At 48.8% G+C, this 13,532-nt stretch overlaps 8 protein-coding genes across 8 annotated transcripts; 4 read left to right on the forward strand and 4 right to left on the reverse strand.

Annotated features, from left to right (window-relative positions):
- Window positions 1-426: 426 nt before the first annotated feature.
- Window positions 427-2,120, reverse strand: KY384_008715 (uncharacterized protein; the record flags this gene model as incomplete). Its single annotated transcript, XM_044817203.1, has 3 exons — window positions 427-1,062; window positions 1,112-1,578; window positions 1,625-2,120. 3 exons carry the CDS (start codon window positions 2,118-2,120, stop codon window positions 427-429), a joined length of 1,599 nt encoding a protein of 532 aa, XP_044665798.1.
- A 2,395-nt stretch (window positions 2,121-4,515) lies between these two features.
- KY384_008716 (uncharacterized protein) lies at window positions 4,516-5,462 on the forward strand (the record flags this gene model as incomplete). Its single annotated transcript, XM_044817204.1, has 4 exons — window positions 4,516-4,518; window positions 4,570-4,669; window positions 4,721-4,902; window positions 5,016-5,462. The coding sequence occupies 4 exons, from the start codon at window positions 4,516-4,518 to the stop codon at window positions 5,460-5,462; spliced, it is 732 nt and encodes a 243-aa protein (XP_044665799.1).
- Window positions 5,463-6,033: 571 nt separating this feature from the next.
- KY384_008717 (uncharacterized protein) lies at window positions 6,034-6,767 on the forward strand (the record flags this gene model as incomplete). The annotated part of the gene is made up of 2 exons (XM_044817205.1): window positions 6,034-6,077; window positions 6,275-6,767. 2 exons carry the CDS (start codon window positions 6,034-6,036, stop codon window positions 6,765-6,767), a joined length of 537 nt encoding a protein of 178 aa, XP_044665800.1.
- Window positions 6,768-7,329: 562 nt separating this feature from the next.
- On the reverse strand, window positions 7,330-8,391 carry KY384_008718 (uncharacterized protein; the record flags this gene model as incomplete). The annotated part of the gene is made up of 2 exons (XM_044817206.1): window positions 7,330-8,060; window positions 8,118-8,391. The coding sequence occupies 2 exons, from the start codon at window positions 8,389-8,391 to the stop codon at window positions 7,330-7,332; spliced, it is 1,005 nt and encodes a 334-aa protein (XP_044665801.1).
- A 469-nt stretch (window positions 8,392-8,860) lies between these two features.
- On the forward strand, window positions 8,861-9,400 carry KY384_008719 (uncharacterized protein; the record flags this gene model as incomplete). The annotated part of the gene is made up of 1 exon (XM_044817207.1): window positions 8,861-9,400. One exon carries the CDS (start codon window positions 8,861-8,863, stop codon window positions 9,398-9,400), a length of 540 nt encoding a protein of 179 aa, XP_044665802.1.
- A 315-nt stretch (window positions 9,401-9,715) lies between these two features.
- Window positions 9,716-10,315, reverse strand: KY384_008720 (uncharacterized protein; the record flags this gene model as incomplete). Its single annotated transcript, XM_044817208.1, has 1 exon — window positions 9,716-10,315. The coding sequence occupies one exon, from the start codon at window positions 10,313-10,315 to the stop codon at window positions 9,716-9,718; it is 600 nt and encodes a 199-aa protein (XP_044665803.1).
- Window positions 10,316-10,646: 331 nt separating this feature from the next.
- Window positions 10,647-11,849, reverse strand: KY384_008721 (uncharacterized protein; the record flags this gene model as incomplete). The annotated part of the gene is made up of 4 exons (XM_044817209.1): window positions 10,647-10,723; window positions 10,869-11,525; window positions 11,598-11,756; window positions 11,792-11,849. The coding sequence occupies 4 exons, from the start codon at window positions 11,847-11,849 to the stop codon at window positions 10,647-10,649; spliced, it is 951 nt and encodes a 316-aa protein (XP_044665804.1).
- A 791-nt stretch (window positions 11,850-12,640) lies between these two features.
- KY384_008722 (uncharacterized protein) lies at window positions 12,641-13,471 on the forward strand (the record flags this gene model as incomplete). The annotated part of the gene is made up of 1 exon (XM_044817210.1): window positions 12,641-13,471. One exon carries the CDS (start codon window positions 12,641-12,643, stop codon window positions 13,469-13,471), a length of 831 nt encoding a protein of 276 aa, XP_044665805.1.
- Window positions 13,472-13,532: the final 61 nt, after the last annotated feature.

The raw sequence follows: 13,532 nt of genomic DNA on the forward strand, positions 1-13,532 counted from the left end.
CGCAAATCAAGTTTGTTTGGGTCGCGGTAATTTTCACACCAAAATTCAACCGGCACGCGACCTTTCCTTTGACACTGACTGACTGGCAGCAGACCCCAATTATCACACATTTATCAATACTGAAGGCTAGAGACACATCGCAATGACACAATAATTGTGCTAGCCGAAATTCTTGCAACTATTCCACTAGACAGGCAGGAATACACAGGAGAAAGCTACCGGCTACGACCCCAATAAGCTGCTGCAGCACCATTGCACCTAATCCCCCTTCCGCACGCACAACCCCGAATGAATTACCTTTCTTTTCCAGTCTGCAGAGTGTTGTACAAAGAAATAAGTTCAGGAGGAGATTCCAGCATACTGGTCAAGCCGAAACTCAAGCTCAAGTGACAGTCAGCGACACGGGTCAGCAGAAGATCGTGGCGCCTATCGAAGAGAAAATCCCTTCTTCTTCGTCTTCTCATCCAGCGGTCGACCGCTTTCAACCCTCATCTTCTTCTCGTCCAGTTCTCCCCGCTGCCGCTCGAGCTGTTCCTTCATCTCACGATGTCTGGCGTAAAGCTCCTCTTCGCTCTGCTTCAATTTGCTCTCCTTTTCGGCAACCTTCTGTTGGAAGACCATTTTCATCTCAGTCTCCATCTTTGCAAGTTTCTGCTCGTGCAATGTCCGCTCTTCTTCTTGCTTCACCGCTGGGTTGACTTCTTTGAAAACACTGGCATCTTGCTGGACGCCCATTTGAGTAAGCTTGTCTGAGCGATAGTTTTCATAGAGCGCGTTGTTCGTGTGCTCCTTAAGCTCTTCCATATGGGTTCGAATAAGCATTTGGCGTAGTTTGACGAAATCACAATGGTCCTCATTGTCGACTTCAATCACGCCCCATGGGTATCGACGACCACGTACTTTGCGGCCCTCAGGAGTGGTGACATCCGAGTTTGCTCCTACAATGGCAAAAGGAACTTTAGACATGATCTCCTGGTTCTCTGCGATTGTTTCATCGTCGTCCAATTCGTAGCGTGGGCCTTCGAAGATCTGGATTTTGTGATGGTGAATGTCGGTAAGGATCTGTTCAATGTGAGTGAAAGCTTTTTCGACAGCACAACTTTTAAGTTACCCTAGCTTTGAATGACACGATTTCATCGTCGGTCAAGGTGTCAGACTTGGCGATCACCGGGATCAAGTTGACTTTGGTATGCAAGCGGCGCATCACCTCGATGTCCAATGGCTTGAGTGAGTGACCCGTTGGTTGAATAAAGTAGACGCAAGCATGAACACGATTGTCCACGATGTTCATACGATTGACCCTGTTTTCGGCATCTAGATAGGTGTCAAATCTAGCTTCAATATTCTCAACGATAGGTCGCCACGAGTCGTCGTTGTTGACGAAGTCTCCGAAACCGGGCGTATCCACCACTGTAAGTCGTAGGCGAACACCATTCTCCTCAATATCTGCACTAATTGCCGAGATTGAAACGGTTTTGGGCATAATATCCAGGCTAGGGCCCTTCGACTCCTTTGGCGGGTAGAGAGAGGTATTGAACAGAGTATTGACAAGAGTAGACTTCCCCAAGCCAGATTCACCTATTCAAATGAGTGGACGTCACCGAAAGGGTGTTCATCTACTCACCAACGACCATCACGTTGAAATTGAACCCTTTTCGGACACTTTTGCGGTGCCATTGGTTAGGCAAGTTTGCAAATCCAACGTATCCTGTAAGCTTCCTTCGGACAACATTTTTCATATCACTCGCTTGCTGAGCTGCCGCTCTTGGGTCTCTTGAGCTGACAGTTTGAGCAGCTATTTGAGCATTGGGGCCCACCGGGCTTTGTTGCCGCTCGGGAAAAGGTGATGTTGGCTGCCCATTTGGAATTTTGCCCGGCTGAGGTGCGGGTGATGCTCGAGCGCCAGTCGAAGGAATTGGGCCGTTTGTTGCTAAAGACGTATCATTCTCATCAGCACTTTCTTCATCACTATCGTCATACTCGATATCTTGCTTAATCTGGGCATCTTCCACCATTTTTATGGTTGCTTTTGCCTCTTTCAGGCATGATTCGCGCCTGTAGCTGGGGGTGAAGACCCTGTCCATCTTGCTCCTCATCATAGCTTTTGAGGCATTGGACATTTTACTTATATACAACTTTGAGAATCTGCAGTGATCCCGAATTGCACAATGCTCGCAGAATGGAGTATGGGGGAAGGTGGTGCAAGGCCACGGGAAGCTGCTCACCCATTGTGTTGCACTATGTCAAAATGTTGAGGAAAGAGCGATTAGAAAAGATTCCGGTCACCTAGAGACAGTAACGAATTAGATTTCAAGACCTTGCCAACTTTTTCTGGTCGGGAAGGAGGTGCTGTCCTGTGCGGTTTCCCAGAAATTTGGGACTCCGCGCTCTCAACGGTGTAGGCGCACCTTAAATTAATGCCACCTTGCACTCCACGAAATTGGGTATCAAGTGAGAGAAGCGAAAGATTACGCGACGATGTCGAGGTGAAAGACTGATAATTCAGAAAGGCAGTCGTCGTATCTGCTCCAGATCAACGGAAAGGTGGTTTGTTAAGGGGGCGCTAGCTTGAAATTTCACTAAAACTTGCCAAGCATTTTGGTTCGATTGAGGAAGGCCAAACATAACGCTCAGACTTGGATTGAGCACGGTGTCTTTGGAGTGCGCATTGGGCTCCCGATCTTCCATTCACTATTTACTCCTCACTACGCGGCTCTAATGTGGGCTGCAGGATTCTATAACGGCTTTGCCAATTCTCCGTCTTACGTCGTAGAGCCTCGCTTCAAGGCAGGCATACGGCATGGACAACGGTCGTGCGGCTATCATCCAATCAATTCTTCTTCTCACTCGTATATAGCCCCGCCGACGGTGCAATGTTCGATCTCGCTGTGACGGCGAGCCTATTTGACGAACCTGAACCAGCCATAGGCAGATCTGAAACCGAAGATCCACAGACCCGATGATACTACGGACAGTAAAGCTGTCTTCATCGTCCTTTCCCGCGGGACCCTGTGGGGGATGTTAGCAGCGATGAGCTTGGATCATTTTAGCGAGATTGTCACTTCGAGGAGGCCAGGAGTGAACGGCAAGGACTGTGAAATGACGAATGCCACCATCATGCGTAAATGTTGAGACTTAGCCTCCGAAAACTCCTTGCTAATTCAGAGGGTTTCTATTGTGCCAGCCAGCATAGCACGATGTCAATAGCAATAAAATATTTTACTCAAAGTGCCGATTCGTTTTTCCTGCCCATTTTCAGTACTTGGCATAACCCATAAATCATATCAATTTGTATGAACCTCTACGCAGGAAAAGCGGTCGGTGCTGATCGTCGCTCGAGTCACTCTGGCTTCCGCTACTATTCTGCCTGGACTCCCTCTTCGAATGAGCCCCAGTGAGCATGCCGTTGGCGAACATCGCCGGTGTTGGCGCTCTCGAAAGAATATCACCGTTGTCTTCGAGAGATGCAGGCTTCTCCAGCGGTAATTCCCTTAATGACTGCTTTCTTGTGATCACTGTCATCTCCCTCTTTCTGCGCGCCATCTCCCTCATCTCCTCCCGTTTGAGGCTCACCCTTCCAAAGGCAAGGAGTTGTGCACAGACCATCAGTAGTGTGTAGCTCCAACAAAGACTCTCGTTCGCGTGAATGTCTAAATGAGGGCGAGAGGAAGGGCCGAAGGTTGTGTAAGCGGGACACTGAGCCGCCGCATCAACAGCGATTGGAGGGAGTATCCGAGCAAGCAGAGCGTTCCAGCTATGTAGGAAAAGGACAGGATTGAGTAGGACGGCGGGTAAGACGTATGACGTTGAGAGTGAAGGTTTCAACATGGCGAGGCAATCCTTGAACGTGCTGGCAATGGCGAAGCTCTTGAGGGATGGAATTGTTATTGAAAGGACCCTTCAAGGCGGAAGACAAGACAACGACTAATCTGTGATCGACGACGGTTCATGGAGCACTCGTTGCAAGCGTCAATCGTCAGTCACCTAGTGTGAGCTGGTCTCGTAGGCGGTCTCGGGTTTCAGCGATGAAAGACGTCACATAGGTGTCGTGTATTTGGTGTCCGGAATCTCATTGAGTAACCCAAGAAATAGAGAATGTAGGAGGTGGTGGTAGTGGTGGTGTTAAGCCAACATCTCAGTCAGAGTAGGATTTCCATTCTGGGTACTCCGTAATTCCTACATCCAGGTTTCTTGGTACGTAATCCTGCTGAGCGAATGAGCGTGCCCGGAGCCATCAGGGCCGCCTATGACGATGCGGGTAGATCCGTATGCTGCCTGTGGATATGGAAGATAGAGGATGACCGAGAACCCTCTCAATATCACCCATGCTTATTATTACTGTTCATTGCTGCAGGTATGACTGCTCGGAGTCATCCCGAACCTCTTGATGCCATCATTTCTCAGGGTCTTCGGGGACCTTCCTTAGGCCAGTTTAAGCTCCCTTCACCAATTTTAGACGTGTGTCAGAACTGTCTATGAAAAGAGTGCCAGCGATTGTAAACAACATATTGCATAATGGTAAGCACGCCAGGACTGCGAAGCTGAAAGCCTCCCTCATGTATGTTATAGAATTCACTCTTCAACTCAGCCCTCAAACAGTCTACTGCTGTCCGCCGTGACCTCGATGCTTTCAACGATTCTCCAACGAACACGTCGCCGGCCCTACAAGGTGCGTCCTAGAAATTGATAGCAGCATATCAACTTCTTACATGAGACGTAGGCCAGATACAAGCCTCCTTGACCTCATTTCAAAGGACAATCGACGACTATGCAGAGATGGCGAAGAAGGAGTTGGTACCAGCCAAGCAAGAAAAGGCGCACGACAGAGTCAAAAACTTTCGAAACGAGTTGGCAGACTATCGACAGACTCTCAATCATATGAAGAAAGACCGGGAAGACGCAGTACGTGCTGCCCTTGCCGCCCTTACCCAGGAGCGTTGAGCTTCCACATGTTCCTGAGCACTTCATCTGCGCGTACTTCGACCGACTGAAATCGTGCTTATGTACCTGATCAGGTCACCGCCCAGAATCGTACCGAGCTTCTGGGACGCCGTCCACATCACGCAGCAACACCCGAGAACCCCTACGCCCAAGCCCAACTAGCCCAAAATTCGCCCTTCGCACCCCCAAGAACCAATGGATCTTTATCAACCGGAGCTGGACCACAAGACTATACGCGGGAACAGCATGCATTTCGCGAGCAAAGCTTCATGTCGCAGACTAACACGGCTCTAGACGAATATCTGGAAAGGGGAAGGGCGGTGCTCGGAGACTTAGGTCAGCAGCGGGAGATGCTGAAAGGGACTCAGAAAAAGCTTTATAACGTGGCTAATACCTTGGGGATCAGTGGGGACACTATCAGAATGGTCGAGAGGAGAGCGAAACAGGACAAGTGGATCTTTTGGGCGGGTGTCATTGTTTTCTTTCTGTTCTGTTGGTTGGTGATACATTACTTGCGGTGATTGTCTTGCTGGAGTGAGTTTGTAATGCACCTTTCAATTCCCGTTTATATACTGCCCAGAAGAACAGGGTTCTTGGATTTGAGCGAGGAGTTGCTGGTGCTTTACGTCTGAGCGAGACCTTTGCAGAGACAGGAAAACAAATGTTCAGATCTATCGTTCCTCGGCGTGACAAGGCACTACCTTTGACGGGATGATTTCGTGCTCTTGCAAGCAAAGTTGAAGTCTCCATTAGTCTCTCCTCGTAGAGAGAAACCGTTATGTTTGGTGGCTGCTCGGCGGCAAGCCCTCTGCAAGCAAGAGGCTTGGCGCGTCGGAAGGAGTCGGGAAACCCCGTGATTGACGTAGCGCCTTCTGTGAAGCAGGGAATTACTCGCAGCTTTCTCTATCCAACTGACCGCAGCTCACACGACCACATTCGCCCACACCCATTCACAACTCCAGAGACCTATTCGACAGAAATACACACCTACAACTCATCTGACCTAACACTCAGTACACACTTTATAATGTTTTCTCTGCTTATCGCAAATGACTGACCCATTCCAAGCTCTAAATACCGCGGCCATGTCATATGCCAATGCTGCCTCCAAAGGTCCTAAGCAATCCCCAGAAGAGGTACGTGTACTTCCCCATCAAACTTTGCTCATTCGATCATCTAACAAAACCCTAGGCGTAAGTTTCATCCAACCTGTCACGCATTTCCGCACCGTTTTTCACCATCATAAAGGAGCCCCGGATTAATTGCTTCAAGCACTCTCCAACACGTAGCACCTAAGAGCTTGTAGAACTCGCTGACTGACTCTATTCCTCAGACGTGCCCCTCAACCCCCCAAGATCGAAAGCTCCGAGTCTTCCCTCGTTAACATCGACCCCCAGCAAATAAAAAACGACGCGTCCTCCGCAGCTTCAAAAGCCGAATCCACCGCCGACGACGCCGCCGACAAAGCCGGTGAGAAGGGCGAAACCCTGAAGCAGAAAGCCGACGAGACCGCTTCAACGACAAAGGAGAAGTCCAGCGAAATGGCCGATTCAGCGAAGAAGAACTTCGAAAAGGGCAAGGGCAAGGCGAAGGATGGTGCAAATGCGGCCGAGAAGGAGATTAAAGGGGAGTATAATGAGGTCTATGAGAACAGGGACAATCCGGTCGTGATTGGAAACGCGGTTGCCATTACGGCGGGTGTTATCGGATTGGGATATGGTGCTTATACCAAGCATGTGAAGGGAGAGCTGGATTGGCAGATCGCGGGCATCGCAGCCGCAGCTGTTGGTGTATTCGCTGTGGGTGATTATTACTTGAGCCAGTGAGTTTTGCCGCCCCACTAGTGTATTGAGTTTGAAGGGAGACAACGCTGACGACACGTAAGATACCTTTTCAAGAATAAGTACCCGAAGAAATAGAAGTGACGGACGTTAAGCGCGTTAGAAGTGGAATTGACCCTTATGGGTGGTATTGAGCTTCCTTGGGATCAGAATATACGACTCGACTCTTTTGCCTTGTCTGTTGGTGGCTTCTTTGGGATATCCAATTTACTAGCTGTTCATGTATCAATTGTTGAGAGTAGTTCGGTCAACGTCATGCTGGCCCTGCTCGCGCCCATGTCCTCGAATGGTATTCTTATGAGTGGAATTTTCTATGCAACTTCTTTCCATCCTCTATTTTACAAATAGTCCACAAACCCGAAATTTTTTCAATTTCTTCATGCCATGTGTACCATGACTCTCCATTTGTAATGCTGCCTTCCTGATGCCGCTGAATCAAGGTCTATATATTGGTACAAATCACCACCGCCAATGCCTTTCCTCAAGCCATCTCCCAGGGCCATCCTTCCCAAGTGCGGGGGGAACTGAAGTGGAGTATCGATTCGGGCTACCGAGCATCATGTGCCGCCTTGGGCACTATCTCATCAATCTCACTCTTCGGCTCACCAAAATCCTTTGAAACCTGCTCCTTCGCCTTTTTGGCCTTTGCCGTCACAGCCCCCTTTCCACCACCAGTCTTTGCCTCCGCAGTGACCGGGGTAGGTGGTTGAGATGACCCATTTTCTGCTCCACCGATTCCACCATCACGAACCGCTCCCTGCCTTGCAACGGACAAAGTCCCTCCCACCTCCTCATCCCCCCTCTCACCGCCCTTCACCACCCCTCCCACAACCTCCCCATCCCCCTCAACCTCGCCCCCTACTGCCCCTTCCACCTCCTCACTCTGCTGCTCAAATTGCTCCCCATACTCCTCCGGATGCGCACGGAAACAATCCTGCATCGCCTGAAAATGCTGAACACAATCCATCCCCTTCACCTCATCCTCGCTATGCACAAAACAGGAGAACGCCTCGCGGAATTGGGGGCCACAGGGCCCGTGGGCCATCCCACCCAGGCACGGGCAGTCCCAATTTATCTCGCCGGTTTCTTCGTTGAAGGCGCCTTGGGCGTGGGCATCCTCTTCTGTCTCCTCAAGAGTTGAGCTTGCGTTTGATGATTCTGAGGGTGGAGGAGGCGGGGAGGAGGGGGGTGAGGGTTTTTGTTGACGGGCCTCCGCGATGGAGTCGAGGGTGGGGAGGGAGACTTCATCTGAGGGGGAGAGAGGTTGTGATATTGGGTCTGGATAATTTCAAAGTTCAGCAATTTATGGTGGATGAACACTTTCTGAGGGGGCACCAACAAGCAGCTTCTTCAGCGAATAGGTTGTTGGTATTGTACCAATACAGAAGACCGATGGCGATTCCCCATCTTGCCGTGGAGCTCTTCCAGCTTCGTGATTTCTGAGAGGGTGGTGCGGTGGAGAGAAGTCGTCGCGATTGCGGTATGTGTCGGAAGACAGGGGATTTGCAGCGTATGAAGCGGCACGGCGCTTGTCGCAGCATGATTGAGGTTCTGTGAACAGGCGGATCGAATTGGGATGCTGGGTCGCTCGGAAATGTTTTCTAAGCATGGGTTTCTTGTGCGGAATTGGTCCGTCTCCTTCGATGACGCGCATGTCATATATTGCCTCGTCCAATAGTCAATATCAAGATGATAGTAGCGCCTTATGTGGATATTTTCTCGTGGGTTCCATGGCCTCTAAGTCTGAACCGCATGCAAAGATCTGGTATCCTGCAAGTTTCACTCACTTGGGAGAACCAGTCGGTGTCTACTCAGTCATTGTTTTGAATGTTCCTATCTTGAACCGCTCTCTATTCCTCAAGATATGCAAAGGAGGTAGATAGTCTTGATTTCGAATGCCCCGTCTCTGTCTGACATGTATTTTCAGCGAGATGGAGAGTTTGTGCAGATGGAGGAGCTAATCGAGTGCGAGAATTACAGCTGACTGAGGCTGAAGAGAAGTCATGTGTCTGTGATTATTTGTCTGATCGGTTTACGAGGCTGATTAAGATCAGCCGATAGACTTTATATGTGGTGATATGGACTCAATTCAATCTGATGTTCTGGACTACTTTCTAGAGCGTAGCACAAGGGTGTACAAGGATGCTAATCAATATGCCACCGACCTTGACAAGTCTTTCAAGAGTTTAACCCATGAGCAACAGTCTCAGTTTTCTGATCAGGAGACTGACGTAGTCATCTTTGGTGGACTTGAGGGAAGAGTAGATCAAGCTCTATCGCAACTTCACAAGCTTTATGTCTTGGCCGAGTCTAAAGCGCCTGGTGTTGAGAACATTTATCTCGTCACTGCTACAAGCATCGTAATGGTGGTGGAGCGAGGCTCGCACAAGTTTTGGCTGCCTCTCGGCCAGGGGTATTTCACGAAAAATGCTGGCATTGTTCCGTTGGGTAGACCTGCAAGGTTGCACACCAATGGATTTGAATGGGACTTGAAAGATGCAGAACTTGAATTCGGTCGTATTATTTCAACAAGTAATTACCTACGCGAGAAGAATATTGAGATTGAGACAAGTGAACCTGTCGTCTTCTCAGTAGAATTTGATGATCTCCCGCAATGATCATTATTTTGACCTAGGGGCAAAATTAAGCCATGAAGTACGCAATCAATACAGCCGTCGAGTATAGTGCCGCAAAGTTAAGCAAGCCTTGCCCGGAAAATCCCTTCTTCAAGCTCTGTTTTGGGCACTTTGCTCTCGGTGAGTAGAGAATGTGTTTAAAATCCTCATCCTGTTGAGCCTAAAATTTGATGTGCTTTTTTCCCGAGAACAGCATGGTATCCTGCGGGTGAGAGCGACATGTATCTTGGTCTAATCGCAAACTCAGAGCCGTCTAGATGCAAATTCTCTTGCTGTGATATACAACGTTCCTCATTTTCAATCTGAGTCGGACTTTCTCACCCAAAAAAGAGACTTCATACCTTCAGCAACGCTGTGGCGGGAAATCAGGTCAAACTCGTCATTCGGAAGATGACCAAAAATGCAGATGTGAACGCATTGCCCTGACGGAATATCATCAAGCGGGAGGCGAAAAATATCTTCGAATTTTACGCCTGCAAGCTGAGTTGCCTCATATTGCGACCCAGGATGTTCTGGACTTAGTAGATTGTCCGTGACTTTGACTTGAGGGAGGGCAGGATTAGTCAAAAACATTTCCTTCGCTCTGCCTCCAGCCGCTTTCATAAATTTCAGCCCGTGAACCTTCAGAGATTTGCTGCACCAAGAAAAGAAACCAGCAGACTGGTCAAGATCTCCGTTTTGAAAGCAAGGATGCCATTCAATAGAGCCTGCGTATGTGTCATCAGACGGTTGCACATCGAAGAACAGTCGACGTCGTAGAATCGGCGACGACCGAATAGCGGCTTGCCATTGCTTGCAAACACGCTCAAGTGGCAAGATCTTTTCGGATGAATAGACTTTCTCGAGGATCGATGTTAGCAGCTCTGAGATGCTAAAAACTTGGTCGACAGCTGACATTGCGGAACTGTGTTACTCAAGGATCCAAAGAGGTGATGATCAGAGGACGCATTAACTAAGAAATTGTACTTGTAATAAACTTGTTGATATTGTAATCGTGTTTCTTGAAGCTAGTTATGTTGATGAAGATACTGTCCAAGCGATTGGAATGCTTCGATGCGATGAGCTCAGCAATTGTTTCCGAAAGGAACACATAGTAAAGTTTTTCCAAAGTAGATTAGGAACTCTCATACACCCACGCGAATTGTTGTCGCCACGGAAACCTCACCTTTAAGTAATTGACGGAAATGCAATGACGTTAAACCTACTACTTGCTTATCATAAGGATGAATCATACGAACTGGGGGAAGGCAGGTGCCTCTTGAGAAGAGTCTTCCTCGGTCCAGACGTATGGGAGTCTACATTGGTCTACCTGGTATGGCGAACACTATTCAACAGAGATCTTTATCGCTCTACGGGTTTTGCTTCACCCATTCAACACCTGTACAGAGACCCATTAGCAAGTGCCACAATCCAAATAATATAGATGTGCAAAGAAAAATTGTCGACACACCTTTATCGATATTCTTCTTCAAATCCTGCTTACATACATCCAGCAGTTCTTGCTCCTTTGGCGTTATCTTTCCTACCTCCAAGATACTCTCAACACCGTTCGGTCCTAATTCAACCTTGCTTGCAAAGAAGTCAATGCCTTCGCTCTTGTAAAGTGGGCTGTCGACAAAGGTAGGCTCAATGATACCCTTGTCTCCTTGCGCAGCGCGCAGTAGAGACTCAGCAAAGCGAGCACCGGCCATAGCCATCGACAAAGTTGCTGAGCCTGTGCCATCTTTCGCCTTGACGACCTCATCACCACCAAATTGCACGCGCTTAATGAAGGTGTCAAGCGCTTCTCCGGAAAGCGACTCTCCAGACTGACTGAGTAGGGGAACTATCGTTGCACCAGAATGGCCACCAACAACAGTAATATTCTCGTCTGCAGGATCCGAGCCCTTATGTTGAGAGATGAATCTGCTAGCACGGACGACATCGAGGGTTGTGACACCGAAAAGGCGCTTGGGATTGTAGACACCCATTGACTTGAACACTTCTGCGGTAATTGGCACGGTACTGTTCACCGGGTTCGAGATGATGAGCACATTGGCTTCAGGAGCTGATTGGGCTACACCCTTGGCAAGGTCTCGGACAATGGAGGCATTGGTGTTGAAGAGATCTACCGCAGCACTGCATTAGTACTTTTCTGCGACCTTCACCTGCTACCAAAGACAGAATAGTATGGTCATACCGTCTCGAGTCATTCCAGGTTTCCGCGGGACTCCGGCAGGTATAATGACAACCTCTGCACCCTTGAGAGCATCGGAGAGTTGTTCCAAGACATAGCCAGTGACCGTGCTTTTGGTGTTGATGTGACCAATGTCAGCCGCCACGCCTGGTGACTTATAAGCTGTCGAACAGTATTGTAGAGAGAACAGAATTGACCAGGTGCACCCCGCACATCGTATATAGCAAGGTCGCTGACTCGTGGATTCAGCTTCATGAGGAGGGATAGAGGCTGTCCAATTCCACCGCCACCACCAAGGACAGCAACTTTCGAGGCCTAGAGAGGCCACGACGTGAGTCAGCAAAAGTCGTGGATCAGGATTTGGCGGGGCAATGGGTCCGGGGTTTCATGGAAGGGAGCTTCTAACCTGGCGAGCTGTGGCGGAGAATGTTCTTCTTTGGCATGCTCCAAAGAGCTGCCTCGACAACGTACGAGATGCCATCATGTTGTGAGTATTCAATGAAAGAGATAAATATAACAAGGCCGCTACGCAATGGTATAGCTTTTGGCTCGGAGTTTTAAAAAGATGGAGCTCAAGAAAATTGATGCTCGGCGATCGGGAGTGGTTTTTGGGCTAAACCCAATGCGGGGTGAAGGCTTCTGCAAACCCAAACCTATCAATAGTATTCCTGCTGCTTGACATTGCCTTCAATTGACATGAGTCACTGGTCAATGAGATACTGTGTCACAGCTGAGACTATCACACTTGCCAAAAAGGATACAGGGTCATGCAGCATCACTGATCAGCTACGAATGCCTTTTTGAGTGGACAGAACTATCACGGTCAGCCTGTAGAGGAAATATGGGCTTTGGGACGGATGTAATGGTATTGCATTCTGAGTCAAGATATACTATTGGCTGGCTGCTGGAATATGTCGTACAGTTCCAAATTGGCAATGATTTCAAATAATTTTCATGGACATGTGTTTCCTCCACAGGTTCTAGCGAATGTGAAAACATTGGATAATTGGCATTAGGTTGTCTTCCTTCGACTCCTCACCTCGAACATGGATTTGTTCGGTCTTGATGTGTCTCAGCGCATACTGATCATGCTTTATGCAGTGAATTTCTGTTTCTTGCGAATAGGCGACCTTGAAACAGTCGAAAGGTTCCACGCAATTTTGTCCACCGTCCAATTTGTGGTCTCGTTAAAGCATCTGAAGATGATTCAGTTTGTGTTGTGCACGCTAATTCTGTTGATGCTGATAATCAGAAGGGACTCTGCTGCTCCAGTGGATACTCCGACTCCGGCCAGTGGCCCGTTAGTCCTGGATGGAGCGAATGAATTTGGCTTTTCAAACGATTCAATTGTACCAGGGCAGACCAAGTGCTACTCACCCGACGACACAATATTTACCAAGCCTCAGACAGCAGGCAACTTCAATTATGACAGCTGTTTCACCCAGATAGAGGAAGTCACGGGGTATTTCAGAAGGGTTAGCGACGAGCCCATTAGTTTTTGGTACACAGGCGGTGCAACCAAGCCAAATGAAGCTGTTGAGCCAGCCGTTAAGCTTCCAGCCATAAGATCATCCGGTTGTTCGATCGTTGTCGCCTCCACAAAGCTCTTGAGCGACGTATCAACTGCGGGAAGGCCTGGTCAAGGATCGATTGGCTGGCGGCCTGAATGGGGTAATCGAGATCGTCGAAGTCCAGAGGGAGCGAACAAGGTCAACAGACTCAAGAGGGCAGACATAATAAATGGTCTTGACTGGCTATTAATCGAATGCGTTGCAGCGACTGGTGGAGCAGGCCATATGAAATTCGGTACGTCACCCTGTTTTCCTCCTCTCACTTCTGGAACAGAGGGGCTGACAATCCATGTCAAACGTAGATGAAGCACTTTCTCTGCATATCTTCCTTTATCCGGGTGGATATACTTTCTTTGACCAAATCTCA

The sequence above is a fragment of the Bacidia gigantensis genome (assembly GCF_019456465.1).
Source record: "Bacidia gigantensis strain McMullin 20006 chromosome Unknown contig_304, whole genome shotgun sequence".
NCBI lineage: Eukaryota > Fungi > Ascomycota > Lecanoromycetes > Lecanorales > Ramalinaceae > Bacidia > Bacidia gigantensis.